This window comes from Mastigoproctus giganteus, chromosome 9 (genome assembly GCF_048544385.1).
Source record: "Mastigoproctus giganteus isolate SK-2022 chromosome 9, ASM4854438v1, whole genome shotgun sequence".
Lineage (NCBI taxonomy): Eukaryota > Metazoa > Arthropoda > Arachnida > Uropygi > Thelyphonidae > Mastigoproctus > Mastigoproctus giganteus.
The window spans coordinates 226,890,722-226,906,999 of record NC_143583.1 but is presented as its reverse complement, the minus strand read 5'-3'; the positions used below and the strand labels follow the sequence as shown (position 1 = coordinate 226,906,999).

Sequence of the window (16,278 nt, the reverse complement as noted above, 5' to 3'; positions counted from 1 at the left end):
GCTTAATGTCCAAGTTTGCAAATGATACGAAGATTGGCAGTGTTGTTAAGGACACTAATAACAGTATGCTACTGCAACAGGATCTAGAAAAGTTGAGCAGATTATGCTAAGAGGTGGCAAATGAAGTTTAATATTGACAAATGTAAAGTACTGCATATGGGAAGCGGTAACCCTAGAGTGATGTATCAACTCTGTGGTACTACACTGTGGTAGAGAACGAAAAGGACCTGGGGTAATTGTGCAGGCAGATGAAGTTTTCTGAACAGTGCAGACGGTCTGCACTGTTCATATCTCATAGTGTCTTGTCAATGATATACAGGAATATTTCTAGCAGATAATGTGGTGATTATCCCCTTGTATAAGGCAATGGTCAGGCCACACCTTGAGTACTGTATACAGGTCTGGAGGTCTCATTTTAAGAAGGATGTAGAGCTGTTGGAATGAGTACAGAGAAGGGCAACAAGATTAGAGAATGGAACAAAGGGTTGCTCTTATGAAGAAAGGCTTAAGTTTTGCAAATTACAGTGTCTGAAGACTAGGCACCTGTGAGGTGATCTGATTGAAGTGTATATAGAGCCTTGAATGGTTTGAGCATGCTCAATTCTAATGGGATTCTTCCTCTTGCTCAGAATAATCACTTGAGATGGCATAAATTCAAATTGAGGAAAGACAGTTGTAAGATAGATGTGCGGAAGTTTGCCTTTAGCCAGCGGGTAGTTGATTGGTGGAATAGACTTCCATCGTTTGTTGTGGAAGTTGGTAGCCTAAATAAATTTAAGGCTGAGCTGGACAGGCATTTGGAATGAACTGAGGGGTGAAATGGGAGCAGTTTTTTTTTTTTTTGGCTGATGCTGCCTAAGCTTGTTTTCTTGCATCATATGCCTCTACTAATGCTAATGCTAAGTGCTTGAGGAAAATACACAATCCAGCTGAGTCATCCTACGATCACCATCCGCCGTCTACATCAAGTGGTGTGGCTTGCAAATGCAACTGTTCACCTCTGTGAGCACAGCGCCACCTCTATTACTTCATATAGCTTCTCCCACCCACCTTTTATTACTATTGAATACACATGAATTGTCAAACTAATAGAGTAAGCTTAACTGCGGAAAGATCTAAACCTTCCAAACACTTCCTAATTCATTTCACAAATATACGTGGTCGCAATCCTAATCTCAATGATGTTCATTTCCACTTGCAGTCTGCCACACCCCATGTACTTTTTCTGACAGAATCTCAGTTATCGGTTGATTCAACTACTTCTCATCTTAGTTGCCCAAATTATTCGTTATATGATTCCGTTTCCCTTAAATGTGGTACTTCTGCATGTCTGTTCCGTTATTCCCTATCAGAGACTTGTAATTTGGAATCTCCTCTTTTCGATCTTCTCTGGCTTAAAATCTCTCTACCTCATTTTGTCAAATTCATCTGTTGTCTCTATTGTTCTCGTAACTCCACTAATCACTTTGAGCTCTTTTACTTCCTCTCTTTGCAACTTGACTTTCTCCAGTCCAACTTTCCTAACAGTGAGGTAATTTTCCTTGGTGATTTTAATGTTCACAACTCCAGCTAGCTTCCGTTATCTTCTTTCATCTTCTCAACCTCCAACCCAAGCATGGTACTAAGTACTATAGGTTCTAATACCTCTCGTGTTTGGCCTTTAAAAAAAAAAAGAAACAACAATTTTATTAGTCGTTCATGAGTTTCGTAAAATTTGACTTACATAAGAAGTCCTGGAATGTATCTCTTACGTATGTCGGGGACAGATTGTATTCCCATGTATAATTAGATGGAGGAGTTTGTCACATTGATTAATTGCATCTAATTTTGGGCAAAATGTCACCTTTGTTGTAAGGCTGACGTCGTTGTCCAGGATTTCATCTTTTTTGGATTGACCAGGGTGGAGAATCTGGGCTTGAAATTAAAAAAAGAATTTCACTTGGAAATAGTGCAATGATGAGCATGGAAAAGATCTAGAAAGACAACGACACCAACCTTACAACAAACATCAGAATGGTTAATGCTATAGTGTTTCTCATAACAACTTATGGGTGTGAAAGCTGGACAATGAAAAAAGTTGACAGAAGAAAAATTGACGTTTTTGAACTCTGGTGCTGGAGAAAGCTGCTTTGCATACCATGGATAGCGAAAGTTACAAACAGAAAGGTTTTGGATTGCATCAAACTAGAAACATCACAGGAAGCCAAGATCGCCAAGCTATAATTGACGTATTTCAGTCATGTAATGCGATTCAATTCATTGGAAAAATTGACAATGCTAGGAAAGGTCAGTGGAACAAGAAGAAGAAGTCAGCAAAGAACATGCTGGCTCAATACTGGCACGAGCATAAAGGACCTGAAAGAAGCTGTTGAAGACTAGACAGCATGGAGGCAGCTCACCCATAAAGGCAGCTCACATCTGGTGAGTATGGGCTTGGCACACCCATGGTCCTGAGCTGAATATCATCTTTCTTATCTTTTTTGGTAATTCCCTCCTATCTCTCTCTCTCTCTCTCTCTCTCTCTCTCTCTCTCTCTCTCTCTCTCTCTCTCAAGGTGCTAAATTTTTTTTGGCTGGTGCAGCATAAGCCTCAGGCTTCCTTGTGCCATATGGCTAATAATAATAATAATAATAGTAAAACGTTGGCTGTGACTGAATGGATGAAATCAAACATATTCCCATATCTGACACCAAATGATTTTCGATTATGATGTTCCTCCTCAATAATTTTTTAGAAGTAATTTGACATCTCTGCCATGAAAGCTAGTCATATGCTGAGAATTTGCAGCAATTCCAATAGATGTGTTATTTTTTGCCATGAATAGGATAATATCACGCTTATATTTGCATCTGGTGGTGGATGCAGAAAATTTGTTTTCGAGCTGTTTGTCTAAATGTTTTCACTATGTGTCAGTAGTTACTCCTCCCCACCTGGGTAACTGACACCCATAGTAACTGGTGCATTATCAACTAAAATAATAATAATAATAACAAAAAAAAAATAAAATAAAATAAAATATATATATATATACAGGATTGTTAAAATTTAAGTATCCCTGTGTAGTGGGCTCTGAAGTGAGTTCTAAGGCTCGTACTGGATAAATTTGGACAACAGGTACAATTAAGAATGCACTCACCATTTATTGGGAAAAAAAAATTAGTTACAAAATTTGTCACTGTATGGCACGTAACGATCTTAGTTACGATTATGCAAATAACAAAAGTTGTTATTGCCACAGTGCGACTACTCAGCTCTACTGTACTGTATAAAAGCAAAGCAGTCTCAAAATCATACAGTAGTGTTGCCTGCACTACAGCACCAATTCCAACAATGTTGCAGGAAATGCACTATGAAGCTGTACTATCAGAACAGCAACAATGCAGCTATCAGAGAATTCCAGTGTCAGAAGCACATAAGACGTGGATTCTGACTGTTTGTGCTGTCCGCAAAATGATTGCAAAATTTGAAGCAACAGGACATCTTGGTGTTCAACCAAGTAGAGGTCAAAAACAAGTGGACTCCTCTTGTGTTGAAGGCGTGGCTATGGCTGTCATGGATTTATCAAGTCAATCTCCATGTGGTAGCGCAAGTGTGCCAGCTGTTTCTTGTGAAGTGGACATGCCGTATTCCACTGTAAGGCTAGTAATGCATCAGGTGTTGTGGTACAATCCTTACTAGATGCACATGCTACAGCAGCTAAAGCATGGTGATGCAGATATTCATTACACACTTCAGTTTCTGGCACAAATGACAGTGGATATCACTTGGCCATGGAACATCCTTTGGAGTGATGAAGCCCACTTCTGCTTAAATGGACAAGTGAATACGCACAACTGTTGCATTTGGGCAACAGAAAACTCTCAAGTTATCCAAGAGGTCCCGTTGCATTCTCCAAAAGTGACAGTATGGGCCACATTCATTATTGGGCCATATTTTTTTGAACAGATAACGTTGACACAGACTGGACTCTGCACCTGTTCCTTCACTGGACAGCGATATTATGAAATGTTGGCAAATTTCGCAATACCAGAGCTGCAACAACGTGGGTGCCTTCAGGATACCATATTCACACAAGATGGTGCACCACCCCACATCCACCGTTGTGTCCAAAGATTGCTAAAGCAACATTTTACAGATGCATGGGTCATCAGCCATTGTTTCCAGACATCTTGGCCACCCCAATCACCAGACCTCACCCTGTGTGATTTCTGGTTGTGGGGTTTTTGGAAGAACCAGGTGTATCAGGAAGGATGTCAAACTCTGGCAGAGCTGAAGGACAGCATTAGATGTCATGTGCTGGCTGTTCCAGTTGACATGTTACGTGTTCTGCTGTAGAAAATGCTGTTCTTCAAATGGAAACTGTTGTTGACCAAAATGGAGGAAACATTGAACAATTGTAGCACTGTTCAAGTGATTTGTATTGCCATATAGTGACAAATTTTGTAACTAATTTTTTTTTTTCCAATAAATGGCGAGTGTATTCTTTACCTGTTGTCCAAATTTCTCTTCAGTATGAGCTTTAGAACTCGCTCCAGAGCCCTCTACATAGGGATACTTTAATTTTAACAACCCTGTATATTTAATAAAATAAAAACACTTTCAAAGAATAAACAATTTTTAATTAATAAGTAGCTTTTTGTATAAGTTGCAGTTAAAGTAAAAATTAACATAATAATATAAGGTTAAATGAATTACAACTAATGGCATAGAAAAGATAGACAGAATAAATAAATAATCATAAACTAGGGTACATCTTATCTTAACAAGAAGCCACAAAGTGACCATGGTTTATGGAAGCACAAAGTAAATTATTTTATTTTAAAATTGGTAATATTTTCTATTTTAAATTTAAAATAGAAATATATTTCTATATAAAATATAAATATGGAAAAAATATAAAAATAAAAAAATTTATAATATTGCTATATATAAATATAGAAATATACTTATTTTATATTTATAAACATATATATTTAAATTTTTATATTTTCTTGAGTTAGGTTTGTGACAGCTTATGTTTATGCCACAATTTCTCCTCAAATCTCATTGAAGTAATTGAGTCTGGTAATGTAACAGAAGATAGAAGAATAGTTGCAGAAATGGCTGAAAGGGCCACAAATGCCAGTAAGTATTGGATATGATATGTAATGCCAGTAAGTATTGGATATGATATGTAATGCCAGTAAGTATTGGATCATTTTATAAAAATGATCTGCTCAACTTATTGATTGGTGACTTGCACTAAATAATAGGTAAAAGTTTTAATAATTCAGATTGATAAAAATTGATCCTGTTATTGTTAAAGATATATAGATATTTAAAGAATTTTTTTTGGAATTATACATTCATTAAAAATATGGTGATGATATCATCAATGAGCATAGCTATGCAGTATTGAATGACTTTAAATATGATGTAATTCTTGTGCCTGGATGACAGGAGTATCCAGATTTCTCAATGTGAAATTGAAATTTACATTACTCTGCAAAAGCATCCCACTGGAACTAATAAAATGTATTGCTCTACGGAAATCTCATACACAAAATCACCCTCTTAGAACCGAGAACTAGTGGCTCCAGCCTGCTGTATTTAATAAACTCATTTTGTACGGAGTCATTAAACACCCCAGAGGCAAAAAATCTGGAAAAAGAAGGAACTGCAACCACAGAATTAAATCGATCAATACTTCAAAAGGCGATAATGCTCCATTAATAAACCAAAGGATATTACTGCTTGGCTCGACAACAGTAAACGGTGAGTCTGAAAATAGCTGTAAGAATTACACCCCAGAATCTGTATGCAAATCCAACCAAAACAGTTAAGATTAATAACATTCCTGTGGACCATAAAAAGCAGAGGGAAATTATGCAGAAATCTAGGAAAACATACCTAAGAGAAATCCAATTAAATAAGCGCCTCTGCAGGTAAAAAATCTCCTTTTGCATTAGCATTAGTAGAGGCATATGAAGCAAAAAAGTGAGCTTATGCAGCATCAGCCAAAAACCTTCCATTTCACCCATCCAGTTCCAAATAACTCTCCAGCTCAGCCTTAAATTTATTTAGGCTATCAACTTCCACAACAAAAGATAAAAGTCTGTTCCACCAAGCAACTACCTGCTGGCTAAAGGCAAATTTCCACACATCTGTTTCCTACTAGCAGTTGTAACACTGATTTTTGATCAATGAAAGGATGTGACTTAAGGTCCACTGCAGCGGATACTTAAAAAAATAATAAAAGCCCTCTGTGTTCACACATATTAAACATTTTATATTATTTTAATTATTTGCTGTGGCGGGCCTTTAATATTTTTTTAAATTTCCGCCGCAGCAGACCTTGATTCACTCCTTAAAAATGAAATTTACAAATGCAGTGTTATCATTAGAATAAAATTCTATGTTACAAATAGTAAACTGAAAAAAATATTCACTATGATGCAAAATTCAATATCAAAATTCGTTTTTAATCTGTGTCTTGATGTGAATAACAGACTGTTGAATATGGTCGTCGAATAAAGGTGAGTTGCTCTCTTAACGCAGTTGAAGATCACCCCGTATGTTTTGCTGATTCCACCATGTTTGCAGTGATGTAATTCAATAATGTCCTTGATGGGCTGTCTAATGCAAACTGGCACGAACTTAGTTCGCCAATAGTCAACTACTTTTAGTTGGTGCCATGATAGAAACCAGCCACTTGCTGTTGAGTGCAGATTAGCTCTGCTTGCACTTTCTAAAACCAAAAGAACATCAGTAGGTCATCGTCAGTCCCTGTTGTCTGTGCTAAATCTGTACTCATGGAGAAAAAGCATAAATATTCAGAAGACTATCTAAAATTTGGCTTTACCACTTTGATCTGCAATGGCATTTCGTGCAATGTTGTTCTCAGTGCTGAATCTATGAAACCTTCAAAACTGAAACATCATTTAGAGACAAAGCATTCAAAGCATGCTAAAAAGGATTTGGAGTTCTTTCGATGCCATAAAACTGGTCTCAGATGTCAGAGACTTGACCCTACAGGAAGTTTTCAGCAACAGAGCACAGCAGCAGCAGCAGCAGTGCAACCATCATTGGAAATTGCCAAACAAAAAAATCCTTACACGATTGGAGAAACAGTCATCAAACCCTGCATGTTGAAGGTGAAATTAATTCTTGGGGAAGTCAGCGAGATAAAGATGCAACAAATCTCTCTCTGTCTAATAACACTATTCAGAGGCGCATTTCAGATATGTCCATAGACGTGAAAGAGCAGGTTTTCAATGAAATCAAAGTATCTCCATCAGTTTCTTTTCAAGTTGATGAATCAATTGATGCAAGTTCATGTTCTCAGTTGCTTGTCTTCATGAAATGTATTTATTCAGATGACATCAAAGAAGAGTTCCTGTTTTGTAGTGCACTTGAAACTACTACAAAAAGGTGAAGATATTATGAAAAAGATATATACCTTTTTTGAAACTGGAGGACTACAGTGGAAAAATGTCTGTGGGGTTTATACAGATGGAGCCCCAGCTGTACTAGGGTCAAAGTCAGGCTTTCAGACAAAAGTGAAAGAACTTGCTCCCCAAGCAAAGGGTATTCACTGCATGATTCACCAATAGCTTAAATAAAACTCTGGAAAAAATAATTCGCCATCGACTCACATGGTATATTGACTCCAAAAACCTAATTTCTGATAAACAATTTGGTTTCAGAAAAAATTGATCAGCCCTGGTTTTCACGGTCAAAGTAGAAACAAACATCAGGAATGCATTCATCCGAAATGAACATCTCGTCATATTCATCCGAAATGAACATCTCGTCTTGATATAGAGAAAGCCTTTGACAGCACATGCTGTTTTGGTATCCTGAGAGATCAGCATTCCCTTGACCTGTATGAAATATGCTGACTTACATATTTCATACAGAAATTCCTTCAGCACAGGTCCTTTCAAGTTCGATACTGACTGACAAGTCCTCTCCCAAATTTATGTACAAGAAGAAGGGGTCCCATAGAGCTCTGTGCTCAGTACCACCTTATTTGCAATAAGAATAAATCACATGACTAAAATATTACCAGCACTGTGAGTTCATACCTCTAGGCCAATGATCTCACTGTTTCATGCAGTTCACAAAACATGGGCTTCATTGAGCATCAGCTCCAAATTTCAATTAATAACATTCAGCTATGGATGACACAGAATAGGTATTAACTCTCTTGTTCAAAATCTAAAGTAGTTCACTTTTGTAACAAATGCAAAATGCATCCAGAGCGACACCTAAAAAATCATCCTATCTCAGTTGAGAACAGCATTCATCTCCTTGGTCTGATATTCAATAGAAAATTGAACTTCATGGAATACGACAAATATTTATGGACATCATGCCAGAAAAAAATGAACATACCAGAATTATTTCTTCAACATCATGGGGTGCAGATAGGTACACATTACTTCATTAGTATAGAGCCCTAATCAGATCTCACCTTGATTACGGTGCCCCAGTGTATGATTCCGCTAGGGAGAGTGTGCTAGCACGGCTTGCCCCTATTCAGCATTCTGCCCCGAGGATAGCTATAGGCACTTATAGAACTTCACCAATTTAAAATCTTTATATTGAAGCTCATGAACTCCCCCTAAGCTTCAGGAGAAAGATGTTACTGTTACTTCTCAACTATACAACTAAAGGCCAAAGTCTACCTACCCATCCCTTCAGGCCGATAATGACCCTCAGTTCACAATGTACTATAGAAATAAACCTAGGGCAGTTCAGCCTACTGCTCTCAGATTTCAGGCATTATTACAAACATGGAATATACATTTTGACAAAATTCTTCAAGATCCAAACTGTCTGGATCCCCCATGCTTTTATATTAAGCCATCCTATGACAGTTATTTACTAAATTGGGGAAAGCACTCTCTTGAAAATATCAATGTACAATAACTCCATATTGCCCACACACAAAATTATATGCATTTTACAAAAATATATACCGATGGGTCAAAATTTGAGAGTGGAGTGGGTGCCACAGCCATCTTCCTTCATAAAACCTTCTCTGTATTGCTCCCCCAATGAATGCAGCAACTATACAGCTAAATCATTCGCTATCAAACTTGCAATAGAAAATATTCTCCGTCTTTCCATCCAAAAAAAGCATGATATATATGGACTCCCAGAGTGTGCTTATAGCTTTACAGAACATTTCTTCTCAAACATATTCTTTAATAAAATTCAAACTGATACATATCCAAGACCTCCAGTGAGTGATCATTTTCTGCTGGATCACAGGCCATGCTGGGATACCAGGAAACTACTATACAGACTATGCCATTAAGCATCCATCCAACAGAGAATCATCACAGTATTATGTTCCATATCTTGACTACAAACATAATATATGAGGAATATGTAGGGACCAATGGATAATTCAATGGCAAGCCCAAACACATCATAAACTCCGTCAAATAAAATCTGAACCGGAGGCATGGACTGCAATACGCACAGTGCAACTCTCCCCTTACAATGAAACATATTCTTGTTGAGTGTACTTTGTACACCACTGCCTGCCAAGTCTCATTTAGCTTTCTTCCAAATCTTAAAGAACTCCTGACACTCTACCACATCATAGGTGAAGATGCTAATCTGCTGGAATTTTTTCACTTTATTAAACAGATAAAATTACATCACAGTTTTGTCTGATGTCATAACAGTGCATGTGTAACATTGATTAGTGGAATGTGGCCCAAGTTGCCCTTGCACCAAAAAAATAACAACAACAACAGCTAAAAAATTTTCTGGACATCATCTCATTATATATGCTGCCTAAATTCTCCGTGGCAAGACATTCTGTATTTGTAAACTTGGGCTATTACAAAAATCTCAAAAAGCAGCTCCGTTATTATTGGTGAGGTCTTTAATTTACCGTTACCATCTAGTGACCTGTCTAAACTTTTAACATCACAGTTTGAAACCTTAGGTTTCTTTAATTTCCTCGCCTACCAGAGGTAACAACACACTAGACCCAATCTTCTCTAATTCTGCTATGTCTTCCAAACTACCACTCTCAATTGCATTTGAATCTGACCATGATCGAATTTCATAACAATTTTCCTTCAACATTCCATCCCAGTCTGACAAGAACACACACAGGTGCACCATAGCCAGTGCAGTTTATGGGCCATTAAACACCCATAACACACACACACACACACACACACACACACACACACACACACACACACACACACACACACTAGACCTAGTCTACAAAAAGAGACCATTTAACCTTAAACAGGACATCTCTGGAGCCTCTACTCCTGATATAGTTTGATCAACTGTCCTACAGAATGGGCATATACTTTCTTCTCGACCTGGTTAACCTCAATCTCAAAAATCACCGCTCCTTCTTTCAACTCAAATGTTTGGCAGACGCCACAACTTCAGTCTCTTTTCAAATTAAAACAAAAGGCTTTCAAGAACTTTAAAAAATCTAACTCGGGTAAATGATATCTAAATTTCTTAGTTTATTGTAATAAGTTTCACAAACTAAAAAGGTCCAAACTAAAGAAAGAAATCTAACAATTCACATCTAATAGAATTAAGAAAAACTCTACAATATCCCCCAAAATATCACATACATTACTGTCAGATTTTGATTTCAACTGCATTGGAAAGAATAACTCGCTTCAACAACAAATTAAGCAACATTTCTATCTCAAAAGAGGCGATGAAAGATGCAGTTAAAGATCTCCCTTCGGTACTGCATGACATGACAATATACAGATCTTCATGATCAAAATTGCTAGTGTCTATATTTTAGACCTCCTTCTCTTTTTTTTTTTCAATCATACCATATTTTCAATCATAAATAACTTTTTCCCCTCTGAATGGGCTCACTGCAAAATTTTCTCCATACTGAAATGAAAAAACATTAAAAGCAACAAAGACATCAAGCCAATATCAATCTCATCCTCTGTACTAAAACTCCTAGAAAGATCTATGCTATCAACAGTTAGGAAGCAACTCTTCCCAATACATCATTATTAAATTCACTATGGAATTATCGCAGATCCACTTCGACCAACCTTCTTGAAAAAAAAACAAATAATTCTAAAGATTCTCTCCTCAGTTATCAAATCAACATAGTTTACACAGACCTCAGTCTGTGTAAATTATGTGTTCGAAGCAGTCTCAACATACCCTCTCCTGAATCACTTTGAACAGTTTTACCTCATCACTGGTAATCTATTAAATCTCTTTGCCAATCTCAAAAAAAGGATCCTTATCATTATCATCGTCATCAGCCATTTTCAATCCACTGCAGGATGAAGGCCTGTCCAGCAACATTCCAGTTCCTTCTGTTTTGTGCAATGGTCATCCATTTACTACCCATAAACTGGTGAATTTCATCTGTCCATCTTTTTCATTGTCTTCCAGGTTTTCTTCTAGCTCCTCTTTGGTACCATTCTGTTATTTTTTTAATCCATCTGCCATCTTTGAGCCGTGTCCTGCCCAAGACCATTTTATTTCTTTAGTTTTGATAAGAATGCCCTTTACTTGAGTTTGCTGCCCAATACAGCTTGTCTTCCATTCTTTTGGTGAATGCCCAAGTTTCACTTCCATTAAGAAACTATAAGGGAAATAGAGTGGGCCAGTAAATCAGAGAGTCTTATAATGGGGGATTTTAATTTCCCAGATATTGACTGGAATTTGCGGGTTGTTCACTCACACACTAGCAAGGCTTTTGTGGATTTATTGGATGATTGTTTTCTACATTAGCATGTTCGGGAGGCAACTAGAGGGAGTAATACCCTTGATTTGATTATCAGTAGTGATTCTTCATGCATTAAGAATCTGCAGATAAAGGAACCACTAGGTGGCAATGATCACAGTGTGCTGAAGTGGGCTTTACTCAAAGAGATAACTACCATCAGGGGTAAATGAAAGGGTTTTGCTTTTGTAAAGCCAACTACGATGGTCTGAGACAGTATTTAAATTCTATACAGTGGGACCATCTGATGATGTTACCAACAGCAAATTCAAAATGGAAGGCATTCAACAAACTTATCTTGGAAGCTACTAGGCTTTACATACCAACTAAGAAATATTGTTCAAGGTTTAGGCCTAAGTGGATGTCAGATGAACTAATGAGACATATGGCAGAGAAGAAAAATGCATGGGATACCTATAAATTAATGGGTGACATGGAAGATTATGATAGATATAAGCTGGTCTGTAACCAAGTTACAATGGAAATTAAGCAGGCAAAGGCAGATTACAAGAAATCTTTGGCAAAGGATGCAAATAAAAATAGCAAAGAGATCTTTACTTATGTAAACTCTAGAAGGAAGGGGATGAATCAGATTGGTCCACTTGATGTCGATGGTTCAACTGTTGATGATCCTGCTCAGGTAGCTAACAAACTAAATGAATATTTTGCATCGACATTCAAACATGTATTCAACTCTGGCAGTAAGCTAGATAATCTAGTAATATCTGAGAGTAAAGTGGAGGAGAAATTGTTGAAGATAAACACAAGAAAGGCACCTGGGGTGGATGGGATCTATCCAATTATATTAAAGGAGGCAGCAAAGGAAGTAAGCAAACCCTTAGCCATAATTATGAGAGCTTCCTTGGACTTGGGGGAGGTACCCATAAACTGGAGATGTGCAAATGTGACCCCAATTCACAAAGGAGAATCAAAGGCTGACACAAGTAATTATAGACCTGTGAGTTTAACTTTTGTTCCAGGAAAATTAATGGAGGCACTGGTTAAAGAAGCACTGCAGGATCATCTAGACAAGAATTCAGTTATAGCTCGGACACAGCATGGTTTTGTTAAGGGGAAGTCTTGCCTGACCAATTTGATTGGATACTATGATGCAGTCACAAAAGAGCTGGATGCAGGGAATAACTTTGATATTATATACTTGGATCTTAGAAAGGTTTTTGATACTGTTGCACATGGAAGACTGCTGCACAAATTGGAGCAGTGTGGCATTGGAGGCAAATTGCTGCTATGGATAAAGGGGTGGTTGAGGGGGAGAAGACAGGGGGGGTAATCAATGGACACTGCTCATCGTGGACTAATGTTATTAGTGGAGTCCCTCAGGGTTCAGTGTTGGGTCCATTATTGTTTTTTGTATTTATAAATAATATTGATGATGGTATATCAAGCTTAATATCCAAGTTCGCAGACAATACAAAGGTTGGCAGGGTTGTTAAGGACACTACTGATGCTATGCTGCTGCTGCAACAGGATCTGGAAAGGTTGAGCAGATGGGCTGAGAGGTGGCAAATGAAGTTTAACATTGACAAATGTAAAGTACTACATATGGGAAACAGCAACCCCAGAGCAACGTATCAACTCTGTGTTACTACACTGACAGTGGTAGAGAATGAAAAGGACCTGGGAGTAATTGTGTAGGCAGATTTGAAGTTCTATGAGCAGTGCAGACAGTCTGCAAGAGTAGCTCATGGTGTCTTGTCAATGATATGCAGGAATTTTTCTAGCAGGGATAAGGAGGTGATTATTCCCTTGTATAAGGCAATGGTCAGGCCACACCTAGAGTACTGTATACAGGTCTGGAGGCCTCATTTCAAAATAGGTGTAGAGCTGCTGGAACGAGTATAGAGAAGGGCAACAAGATTAGTGAATTGAACAAAGGGGTGCTATTACGAAGAAAGGCTTAAGTTTTGCAAATTACAGTGTCTGGAGACTAGGCACCAGCGAGGTGATCTGATAGAGGTGTATAAAGCCTTGAATGGTTTGAGCATGCTCAATGCTGATGGGATTCTTCCTCTTGCTCAGAATAATTACCTGACAGGACATAAATTCAAATTGAGGAAAGACAGATATAGGATAGTTGTGTGGAAATTTGCTTTTAGCCAGCAGGTAGTTGGTTGGTGGAACAGACTTCCATCCCTTGTTGTGGAAGTTGATAGCCTAAATAAATATAAGGCTCAGCTCCGAACGAACGGAGGGGGTGAAGTGGAAGTTTTTTTTTTTTTTTTTTGGCTGATGCTGCATAAGCTTGCTTTCTTGGATCATATGCCTCTGCTAATGCTTGTCATAGTGGGGAGTATACATTGGTTCATTATTTTACGTTTCAGATAAATTGGGATTATTGCTGCTCAGTATGTGACCATATTTTCTGAATGCTATTCGTCCAAAATTTGTTCTCTTGATTTCCAACCATTTATCCTTATTACAGCTAATGTCTTGTCCCAGATATGTATATACATCCACGTTTTTACTGTTCCTTCAATCATTATATCCCTTTCATTATATAATACTTTTTCATCATTATATTCACCATATTCACCTTTAGTCCAAAATCCTTACTAGTGAATGGATTAAGATTTTCCTCTAATTCTTTGGGATCATGGCTTATGATCATAATGTCATCTGCAAATCATAAATGGTTTAGGTACTCTCCATTCATATTGATTCCTTTCTGTGTTGAGTCTAATCTTCTGAAAACTTAACCTTAAGGGCAAAAGTAAACAACTTAGGAGATAGCATTCTCATAAATCTTACTCAAAATCATAATATATGGGGTCTATGCCTTGTGTTTCCAGTGCCCGAAATATTGCCTTATGCTGTATGGAGTCAAATGCCTTTTCATAATCCACAAATGCCAGGAATAATGCTGTTTTATATTCATATGCTTTCTCCATTAGCTGTGATATTACATGAAGGTGGTCCATATTTGAGAATCTGGACCACCTTCATGTAATAAGTAAAGAGTAAGCTGCCCTAAAGCCAGCTTACTCTTTCAGTTGATTCTTATTAAATATTCTTTCTAATCTGTTTGTAATGACCCTTGTGAACAACTTGTAGATGTGGGATAGCAAGCTAATTGGTCTATAATTTCCAATTTCTGATTTTTCTCCTTTCTTATGCAGCAAAACTATGGATTGCATTATTCCATTTCTTAGGCGTCACGCCTTTTCTAATGCATTTTGTGAAGAGACTTGCCAGTTTTTGTGTCATGTCTCTTCCTTCCAATTTTAACAATCTACAGTAACTTCATTTTTCCCCGGGGCTCTATGATTCTTAATTTTCTTCAATGCATGTTCTACCTCATTAGGAAGGATATTAGGTACATTGTATGTGTTACTAATTTGTGATCCATCTTCCCCACTTCTGACATCATTCTATCGCACTTAGTTTAATTCTCTATAGTAGTCTTCTGCTATAATAATTATGTCTTCTCTGCTATTTTTAAGTACACAATTGCTATTCTTCAGTTTCAGTATCATTTGTCTTTCTGTATTACTACTCATGCCTGCTGATTTAAGTCCTTTGTTTACGCTTAATGCTTGTTCTTCTTTTCTTGTGTTAAATCGTTTTATGTCCACTCTAAGTGTCTTTCTAATGGTTTGTATAACTCACTATGGTCAGTGTTTATCTTGCTCTTCATTTGTTGTCTTCGGTTCATCATGACAAGTGTTTCTTGACTAATTTTTTCTTCTTTGGATTTATTTTTGCCTGTAGGTTTCTCGGGCTTTATCACTTTCAGAAAATTGTTGTATTCCTTGTTGATATCTTGGTTCTGAAAGGTCTTTAGATGCTCAAACTTGATCTTAAGTTTCAGTATATACTGCTTTTTCTCCTATTCTGTTATCTCAAAAACCTTTGTATTATTTATTTGAGCCAGTTTTTGAGATCTGTGATCCATTCTCTGATCACTTCTACCTTGTTCAGGATGGTAACATCATTCACGATATATCTTGTGTTAGTGAGGATGAAATCGATTTCATTAGTTGTTAATCCATTTGGGCTCTTCCATGTCCACTTTCTGTTCACCCTTTTCTTCAAAAAAATTGTTCATTACTGAAATTCCTCGAGATTCTGCAATTTCACAAGTCTTTCACCTCTTTCACCAATTCCAAAATCTCCTGTAGTTTCCCTTTCTACGCTGTTTTGTCTCTTTCTAACCTTACCATTGAAGTCCCCCATAATGATAGTATAGTGAGTTTTCTGCTCATCTAGAAGACTCAGTTTTGGTGTACATTTCTTCAACCTCTTCATCATCATCATCATGGCTTGATATTGGTGCATAAATCAATATAATCTTTAGCCTGTACCTCTTAGAAATCCTGAGTCTTGACACCCTAGGTGATGTACTTTTGAATTCCAAAATGTTGTTTTTTATATCTTTATGGACCAGAAAGCCAACTCCACTTCTGCTCCTTTCACTGTTTCCATTGGTGTACAGCAGATTTCCACTTTATAAACTTATAAATGATTCATTCTTCTTCTTTCAGTCAAACCGATGATATTCCAATTCACATTTTATAATT

The 16,278-nt window shown here is 37.3% G+C and overlaps 1 protein-coding gene across 1 annotated transcript in view; it reads left to right on the top strand.

Moving 5' to 3' along the window:
• LOC150081150 (uncharacterized) overlaps positions 1–16,278 on the top strand; it is a 421,878-nt gene that overhangs the window by 330,013 nt on the left and 75,587 nt on the right. The window contains exon 16 of the mRNA XM_090380944.1: positions 5,001–5,124. Coding sequence (XP_090237070.1) covers positions 5,001–5,124 — 124 coding nt within the window. The remainder of the gene's footprint in view (positions 1–5,000; positions 5,125–16,278) is intronic.